General features: G+C 38.9%; 1 protein-coding gene across 1 annotated transcript; it reads right to left on the reverse strand.

Moving 5' to 3' along the window:
• Positions 1-899: 899 nt before the first annotated feature.
• On the reverse strand, positions 900-7,915 carry akt1s1 (AKT1 substrate 1 (proline-rich)). The gene is made up of 6 exons (XM_041817290.1): positions 7,774-7,915; positions 6,496-7,271; positions 6,145-6,412; positions 3,487-3,570; positions 3,238-3,413; positions 900-1,631 (listed from the first exon to the last, which is right to left on the reverse strand). The coding sequence occupies exons 2-6, from the start codon at positions 6,886-6,888 to the stop codon at positions 1,494-1,496; spliced, it is 1,059 nt and encodes a 352-aa protein (XP_041673224.1). The 5' UTR covers positions 6,889-7,271; positions 7,774-7,915; the 3' UTR covers positions 900-1,493.
• Between the last annotated feature and the right edge of the window lie 1,394 nt (positions 7,916-9,309).

Genomic DNA, 9,309 nt, shown 5'->3' on the forward strand with positions numbered 1-9,309 from the left:
GACCTTAGAAACACAAAAATTTCAAGTTTTTAAAATTGCAAATTTAGCAAAGTGTTAAGTCAGAAATTTATGAAAAAACAAACTGAAGGCAATGGTTGTTTTCTTTCCACTTTCAACTTTATAATCTCAAAATTTCTAAGTTGTGCTTACAAATTTTAAAGCAAAAATATCTATATATATCTTTATGACTTTTTAACTTGAGATTTTTTTTTTTCAAATTAACAGATCCTCTTTATTTCTATTTTATTAAAGTTTCCCTTATACATTGTTGTAATAATGAATAGTTTATATAAAGATCTTTTGTGAAGAACAAATATATCTGGGCCTATTGTGTTGGGATTTGTCAATGAAATCCAATAAAATAGATGTGTTCTTTTTCCAAGTAGGTTCTGGGGGGGATTAGCTTTTCTTAAATACAAGTAGAGGAGCCCTAAGGAAAAAGGGTTGGGAACCACCGATCTAGAGGTATGAGTATTAATTTCAGTCCAATTCATAAACATTTAAAACGTCCTAACAGGAGCTTTTTTGTAATGTCCCCTCATTGATCGAGCGAAATTTAAACCTTGGTTTTATCTAACAGAGCAGTTCAAAGATTAAACTACAGTTTGCACAGCCACTCTGATGTAAGTACAGCAGGTGTAATCTTATTCTGCCAATGGTATGATAATGCAGCATTGAGCTAATTATAGTAAAACTGGGTATTATAGTGTAAAATGAACATGTTTTTATAGTATAAAGTGTTATTTTTATGATTTCAAACATTTTTGAAGTATATTTAAATGTGGACGAAAAGGCTAGCTCTTAAGTGTGTTTCCAGTCAGTGCTGAGCTAAGCTAACCAACTCTACAGCTACATTTTTACTAATCTATCAGATAAAGAGCAAAGAGTGTTTCCCTAAATAATTTAAACAAGATTTATTTTATATTGTGTTTCAAAAGAGTGGACAGCCTGTCACATTGCTATCTCTCTCATAGCATTTAGCTCATCAGCTATCAAAGTGTTAGCATGTAGCTACAAAGCAAACGATCAACCACATATCAAAGACCATTTCTCCGGTTCTCATGAGTGTACAGTAAATTTTACCAAAGGGCAAATTTCCACCTCACGTTTGGAACAATTCACACTTGGCCGGGTGTTTCTGGTGCCCTCCTCTGTGACCACTCACATATCTTGAAGTTCAATCCTGTTGTAGTGTCGTATCGATATGTAGTGGCTAGCTTTGTGAAGTGTGTTGTGAAAAAGGGAGGAGGGCTAGTGTCTTAAATGTTATTAGTGTTTATAACAACATTTCTTTTTGTCAGTTACTCCTCAAAGCATTAATTTTGGTTAGTGCGAAATAAATGGAGGTACTAGCTTTTACACTGTTTCACAAACTGAACGCCACACCCGCTGGCTGATCAGTTTTCTCCAATCGTCACAACAACCTTCCACTTTCACGTTATCTCTCTGATTTGCCCCCTCTATCCCTTTCTCTCGCTCCATCTCTTGCTCTCTCAGTGCTTGAGGGAGAAGTCTCCTGTGTTGAGTCGGGGCCGAGGGAGGGCCCCAAACATTTCTGTCCCATCCGTGGCTCCTGGGGCCAGAAGGGCTTTCATGCTGGCAGCAATGTGCTCCAGATCCGCGCAGCCCACCTGGAAGACAAACACATGCGAATGTATATTATGAATAGAGTAACACATCTGACAGTGTTAAGTGTTTTCAAGCTGTTTTATTTTGCTGAGATGGGGACAAATCCAGACAAAATGCAGCACATTTCTTTTTTTTCAAGGACAACTGCATCAGGATTTTATTTCTACCTCTCTGTCATTTAGGAAATATTTAACTATAAAGGTGTGCCTTTTGAGACATCAACATTAAACTAAGTTAAAACAAAACTAAAATGAGCCATTGTGACTTAAGCTGTGATTAAATGACTGTATACTGTGGGTATGAGGGAGTACTTTTATAACTCGAAGAACACAGAGGAACTTCTACACATGGAGACTCAGTAGGACGAAAGAGAGAGGCGAGAAACTTTAGTGGAGACAGATTAGCAGGAGAGATCCCCAGTCACCTGGAGTGGGAGTGCAAACTGTGAGCCCATGCCCATGAACATGGGGAGCAAACACAAGTGGGACTTCACAACACCTCTTCAGGACATTTCTAATCAAGGAGAGCAGCTCACAGATGCCTGCAACCTGCATCACTCCCCATCCAGAGTTCCGTGCTTTGCTGAAAGCTGCTGTTATTCAACTTTCTGAAGATAAATTGGAAAACTGACACAGACCAGAAGAGCTGAATGGAAAAATATAATCCTACTAAGATTATGCCTGTCAATATATTATTTTAATGGCTGACAATTAGACAATCTACAGTCGACACAATATGTTTACTTTATGAAAAAATTGTGTGAGCTGCTGGAGTGAAAAACTATAATGAAATAACTGAAGCAGAAGAGCATGTAGACAGTAGCCGAAGCTTGCTTTGCAAAATAGTACCAAACACAGAGGCTTTCAGGGTGAAAAACAAAACGCTTCAAAAGTTTCTGAGATAGCCAGCTTTGTTTACTGGCCAATTTTGATCTTAAACTCACTAAATCCCACAGAGCAACAGTACTCTGTACAGGATAGGCTCCCCAAGCACGGCTTTCTTAAAGAGGCAATGCACACTGAAATCTCTGGAGGCTAATGCCACTATTATTGCCAAGCAACTTGTACAACCAAAATTCAAAAATGCCGAAATATCCCTTTAAGAACACACATGCAACATGCATGTAGCAACATGCACAAATTAAAAAACTGCACGCCAAAAACTCAGTTTGCACAACCCCTCAGTTCTTTTTGATACTTCTGATCATTGCAATAATGCAGGTTGTTCAATTATAAAACACATGGTTTTGACAATTATCAAGGCATGGATATAATGCCACTGTTACATAATGAGGGTTGCTCTGCCATTATTTATCCTGCAAATAATCTATTTGTTTGATCCTCTTTAAAACCTCTTATCTCTGATATAATCAAACAGGTAAAGCAATCCTTTTGATCTATTAACATGGCACTCTGATCCCTCACCCTGCAGAGTTCTTTAGTCCCTGTCAGGATCCTGCAGGATCTGAGACACTGATCTGAAAGTAAATAGTGGCTCTCTCGCTATGTTGTGACAAAACTCCACACTGTAAACTAAGTAAACAAAACAAAGCCAATCAACTCCTTTTCTCAGTGAGGTAAAATAACCATTCCCTGTCCATGTGCTCACCCGTTCTCCACTACTGCTGTCTCCCGGAGCAGCTCTGTTGCCCCTGCAGCTCCACACAGGCACAGATACCGGCAGCGAGCGGGCCAGAGCCATGGTGTGGGCGTGCCGGGATGAGTATGCAGCCTGACCCATGGCCATGCCACGTGTCGGCGGAGGTGCGTCCTCACTCAAAGAGCCTGTGACAGGATGATGACAGGATGATGCATTGATCTGATTCTAAGCAGATAGGTCCAAGTGACAAACTCTTACCATCTGTGCTTTCCTCCTCCCCATCAGATTCAAAGAACGGCTCACAGTCCCGAGATAGAGAGTCCTCGTCCATCGAGAAGACACCTGACGGAAAAACAATTCATAGAGAGCGATGGAGACCAAATCATACAAAACGTATCATGCAATCTTTGTCACAAACACGTCAAAAAACGTTTTTATTTCTTGATGCTAAGGGGGTGCCTTTGGACCCCTAGAGAATAAACCCTTTGTTAAAATTAGTCCTTTTATAATCTCAGAAAGAAGTTACACCTCTGTCTTTCATCTATTTAACCTTGCAGAAGACATGAATTTTTCTACTGCTGCCTTACTGAGTCAGAACCGTGTTGTTTTGTTGTGTCTTTCCAAAACATTATGTTGAATCCAAACTAAAACACAAATGCAACTTAATTATAATAGCTTTATGTGGATGCACTTCATAAATTGTAGCCATTACGGCTAGTCAGCAGCAATCCAATCTTTATTACTCATTTAGACACACAATTTATGAATTAAAGGGCCTAGATATCAACTCCTTTAAGTGGCAGAAACATATTATGAAGGCATGCTTTATGAACTGGAAATACTGCAGCTAGTTAGCAGCTGCCTACTAATGCATTATGTTATGGAAATCCAAAACTGTATTAGCTATTAAGAACCCCAAGTTAATATGTCAAAGGGGCAAAAATCAACTACTTTAAGTGGCGAAAACCATTACTTTTATAGGATGCACTTGGCTAATTAGCAGCTGTCTGCTGATGCTGTGAACTAAGGCAGTCTAAAACAGGTTTCTAAATTACAAGGCCATGATTAAACAAGCACTTACTAAAGGAAACAAGTACTTTAAGTAGATCAGTTTGATCAATTTTAGCCATTGTAGTGAGTTAGCAGATGCCCACTGATGCTATTTGAAGCCAGGTTTAGAATATACAGGAAAATATTGAAAAATGACTTCAGGTTGTGAATCAAGTACCTTGAGGAGGTGCCGTTAGATAAATTAGCCCAGGCCTGCCTACAGAATTGGATGGGCCCCTGAAAAAAAAACAACAAATGGGCCCTACCAAGTTGTGGTTTATTAATGATATCAATGCATATGTTGGATCATTAGCATTGGTGCTAGCATCCTGGCAAACAGTTGCATAATTTTGGACTTGAAAAGTATGTCAAACTATTATTGGGCGCTGGTGTTTAAATCACTTATTCTTGCCACTTTAAGACCCCTTTTCATCATTGTCTCTGCCTATTTTTTGACGTTTTTAAAATTTTAACCTATTTTTGCCTCTTCAACCAAATCTTGCCACTTATAACCCATTGTTGCTACTTTTTAACCGCTTTTCCCTACACTAGTCTCAAATTTCCGTTACTTTTTTGCCACTTTCAACCCATTTTTGCAACTTTTATTCTCTGTATTTCATTGTTGCCACTTTTTAACAGTGTTTCACCGTTTTGCCTTTCTCAGCCCATTTTGCTGCTGTTATCCCATGTTTGCCACTTTTAACCCATTTTTGCCACTCTGTAGCTACTTTTCACCACTTTTTGCCAATTTTTAGCTTTTTAGGCCTCTTTACGCAATTATTAAACTAATTTTCTCTTCTAGTTATTTAAGCTCCTTCTATTTTGTTCTCTGGCATCCCGACGTTTTGCACATCAGCCATGAAGTCTGACCATACTTTCCTACTGGTTTAAATCAGTGTGTCCATCCACACTGCTAACATTATCAAACAGAAAAGCAATTCTGTTTTAAGAAAAAGGGATTACATTTTGAAAAACAGCATTAATAAATAGATAAATAAAATCTTTTTTGTTGCTTTGGTAAGAGTGGCTATTATTCAGGTTAATTAAAAAATATGCCCATCAAAGATTAACTTTTCAACGGACCAGGATTTTCCTGACCTCCATGGGCCCATTAGGGTTGGCCCCAGAAAGCTCTCCCCTTTATCCCCCTCTTGTGGGCGGCCTTGTGGTTGCTTGCTGATGCAATGAATGAAGTTAATCCAAAAAACTTTGCTCATTATATAGAACCCAGCTTTTTAGACAAATTATAGAGCCAAGTTTAAGAAAGCACTACCAGTGAAAACAAGTACGTTTAGTGGATAAATTTAAGCCCAGAAGATAGTTACAGCTGTCTACTTCTGCAACAAATCAAGGCGATCAAACCTTGATCAACTATTTACACCCCAAAGTTAATGCATTAAGGAGCCAAAAGTTTTATTAATTTAAGAGGCAAGTGAATGCACTTTGATACGTTTAAGTCATTGAAGCTAGTTAGCAGCTGCATGCAATAAATTCAAGCAATTCAAAACTTTATTAGCCATTTAGACCCCAAGTTACTGCAATGAAGGGTCAAAAGAAAATCAACTGCTTTAAGTGTCAAAATCACGTTTGCTAAGAAGAGGTTCAATAATAAACTGCAGTCAATGTACCTCATTAGCAGCTGCCTGCTGATCATTGAATTAAGGCAATCCTGAGTTTTATTTGTCATTTAGACACCCAATTTCTAAATTTAAAAGCCCAGTTTAAGGTAAGTGCTTACTGGTGAAAACAAGACATTTATTAGATCTGTTTTCATAAATTTTAGTCACTAGGGATTTAGAAAATCCAAAACAAGTTTATAATCAAAGGACAAAAGTAACAGTTTTCTTACAAAAACACACTCCTCACCAGCACTTTCATTCCCATAAGGTCTCCTCTCATCCATATCCTCCTCCTCCTCTTCATCCTCACACTCTTCCTCCAAGTCCACGATTGCAGCCCTCTGTCTCGCCCGCTCAGCCTCCAGCACACCCTTCTCCCTTTCCCTTTCTCCGTTACCGTTCTGCCCAGCACCCTGACCCGTCATGGCTCCTGAGCTGTAGATTGATGGGTAGCTTTGGGAGTACATTCTACCATTGGGACTTACTCCACCCACGTTGCCGTCTCCTGTAAAGCTCTGGAAAAAAAACTAAATGAATGCCTTGTGGACCTTAAACTAGGCACAAGAGTGCAGACTGAATCCAAAAGATATCCACTCACCCCCCTATGTGCAGGGTCTGAGGTCAGGTCCACGACCATCTTGGTTCCTCCCTCTCCTCCAACATGGCGTGAGTGCTTTTGGGCTGTTAGCATGGTTGTAGAGTGCAGCACGCTGATGTCATCCATGTAGCGCCGCGCCGACTCGGCCAGAAAGCCTTGCCCCCAAACGCTATAGGAGAAATCACACTCCTTAGGAAAGGCACTGCTGCTCTCCCGTTTCCTCACCCCCTCTCCTTCTCCAGCTGAGGAACGAAACTTCTTACAGGCTGTTAGTATGGCCAGGTCGCAGCCCGACTTTTGGCAATATGCTTCAGCTGCAGAAAGAAGTGCAAGCCAGCTCTCTTTGTGGTTGTCTGGGATCTCGGGCTCGGATGAGTGGGTGATGGAGGCCATTATGGTGCTATGTTTGTTTGCGTGTTTCTGTAGCTGGACTGATGTGAGGAGTTATGCTGATGAATGATGATGGTTAGTTTTGTAAGGTTTATACTGAGTAGAGTCTTGGATGTCTAGCTGAGTACAATATTGTCAGGAAACTTTGGTAGTAAACTGTGGTTCATCTGCTTTTGATCAAAATGCTAAAGAAAATCCCTTCACTTGTGTTTCTTCTGTCCTGCTGGTGTGTGGTTACTTTTTGCTCTGGTGAAGATGAAGAGGAGTATAATGGTCTATCAGGTACAGAGGCACTGGGTGACTTAATGATATGAAGTATTGGGTGGTGTCTTTATGCACTGGAGAGCCAGGGGAGAGAATTGATGTTGCCAACTTGCTGGTGATACCTGCAAAAATAAGACAAAACAACACCAAGGGTTAGCTGGGAATTAAAAAAAAAGTGGAAAATATTGCACTATATTCAAAGAAAATGTTATCTTTAAATAATAAATACAAAGGAAGGGGTTGCGCATTTTAATTAGTGCAGATAAGCACCCAAAACACATAAGATTGTCGCAGCTCCCACCACCTCCACGAGCTTGACAGCAGCCCATGCTAGCTACTGTAGCTACAGTAACATTAGCTGCTGTAGCTTCAGTCTGCTCTTCCCATCGCCTTTATTTCCATCTTTAAAATCATTTCTGTCTCTTTTTAAACTGCGCAACACGGACTATTCTGCACGGCTGCTGTCGCCGCTGCTGCAGCTGTTGTTGTTGATCATGTTGTTTATTCAGTGTTGTGTGCAACCACCTTCTGATGGCACCACATTTCACCTCCATTTGTCGTGCTTCATTAGCAGCCGACACAAGCGCATATAAATTACAGAAACGAGTCAAGGTGTTCGCCTACCTGTTCAGTTTCTTTCTTATCCGTTGCCAGGTGTTTATCAGGCTTAACTTTACTTCTTTTTTAAACATACGTATTCTACCTTCTCACACGGTTTCTCTCCCCTAGCCAGGCTCTACACCAGCAGCAAGCCAGCGAGGATGGGCACGGCATTTCCGTTTAAGAGCTTCAAAATAAAAGACAAATTATCTCCACGATGCGCTGAGTCAAAGTAGGAAATATATTAAAATGGGCGATAGACAGGGCATTTGTCATCATAAGATTTTTTTCTAACCCTGAGGAGACATTTTGTCAAATGTGATGATATGTATTATATTTAGCCTAGAAACTTCCAATATAAAATCTTTATTTTATTATTCTTTCAGTTTATTTTATTTCCTGATTACTTGTGTTGTCATTCGACTAACTATTGGCCTTGTAATTAATCCATCGCAATTAATTGCATTTGTCAATAATTTGAGAAAGGTCGCTTTCTTGATTCAATAATAACAGTAACAAAACAGGATTGCCCACTCACTACCAATCATGGTGGTATTAATCCGATTTTATCCATGAAATTTAAATATTTAAAAGCACAGAGAAGTTTTACATCCAGTCGAAGTTACAAAGCTTCTTAGACAGTTGTGTGATCAGAATGTGATTAATCAGCATACATTATTAATCGCATTTTCACCCGTGATAAATTAATCGAAATTAATAAAAATTTTTGAATGCACTACTTTTTTAATTTAGTCATGTTTGTTTGAAATATTTATGTTATTAAGTTAGAGTTTTGAAGCAAACTAAGCATTGCTCAGTTCGTATTGAGACGAATGAGACTATCCATTATATCAAGTAATCCAGATTGAGGCCTTCAGCAATTTACAATGCCCACCATTGTGAAGCATTCTATGATACTATATACAGTATGTTTTCATAACGTGGATTTACATATATCAACTTCTATATTAGCTTATCTCAGAACATTTATTTTATAAATTTGTGTGGCTCAGTGAAATTTTTAATTTACCCTTATCATAGCCCTTTGGACAATTGTAAAAAAAAAAAAAAAATTCTGCTATAATGCCTATATTTATTTATATTCACTTTTTAAATAAATTGTTTCAAGTGGCATAATACTGATAAATAATTGTCTCATCGTCCGATTCTGTGATTTTGTTTGCGTTGTTTTTTTTTGTTTGTTTGTTTTAATTTGAAAGTTTGCAGCATCTGTTCTCATCCGGTCTTACGCGAACTGAGGTTTTACTGACTTGACGCAACACTGACGTCACCTGTTTACTGACTTCCAATACATTTCATGCAACAAGCAGAGATACAAAGGTAAGCACTGTCGTCTTTCTTTCTTGGATGCATTGGTTTGGTCTGGTTTTACTATGGAGTGATTGGTTGAGGAAACTTTGAATGTCCTGACTATGCAAATCAGGAAAGTTTCGGACTAAAATAAAACTACACGGTATAGAACACTATTATAATACCGGTTTAAACGCTGTGATTTCCGGCGTTTCAAGATAAAACGCAAGAACTGATTGTGTTTTATTT

This window comes from Cheilinus undulatus, linkage group 21 (genome assembly GCF_018320785.1).
Source record: "Cheilinus undulatus linkage group 21, ASM1832078v1, whole genome shotgun sequence".
NCBI lineage: Eukaryota > Metazoa > Chordata > Actinopteri > Labriformes > Labridae > Cheilinus > Cheilinus undulatus.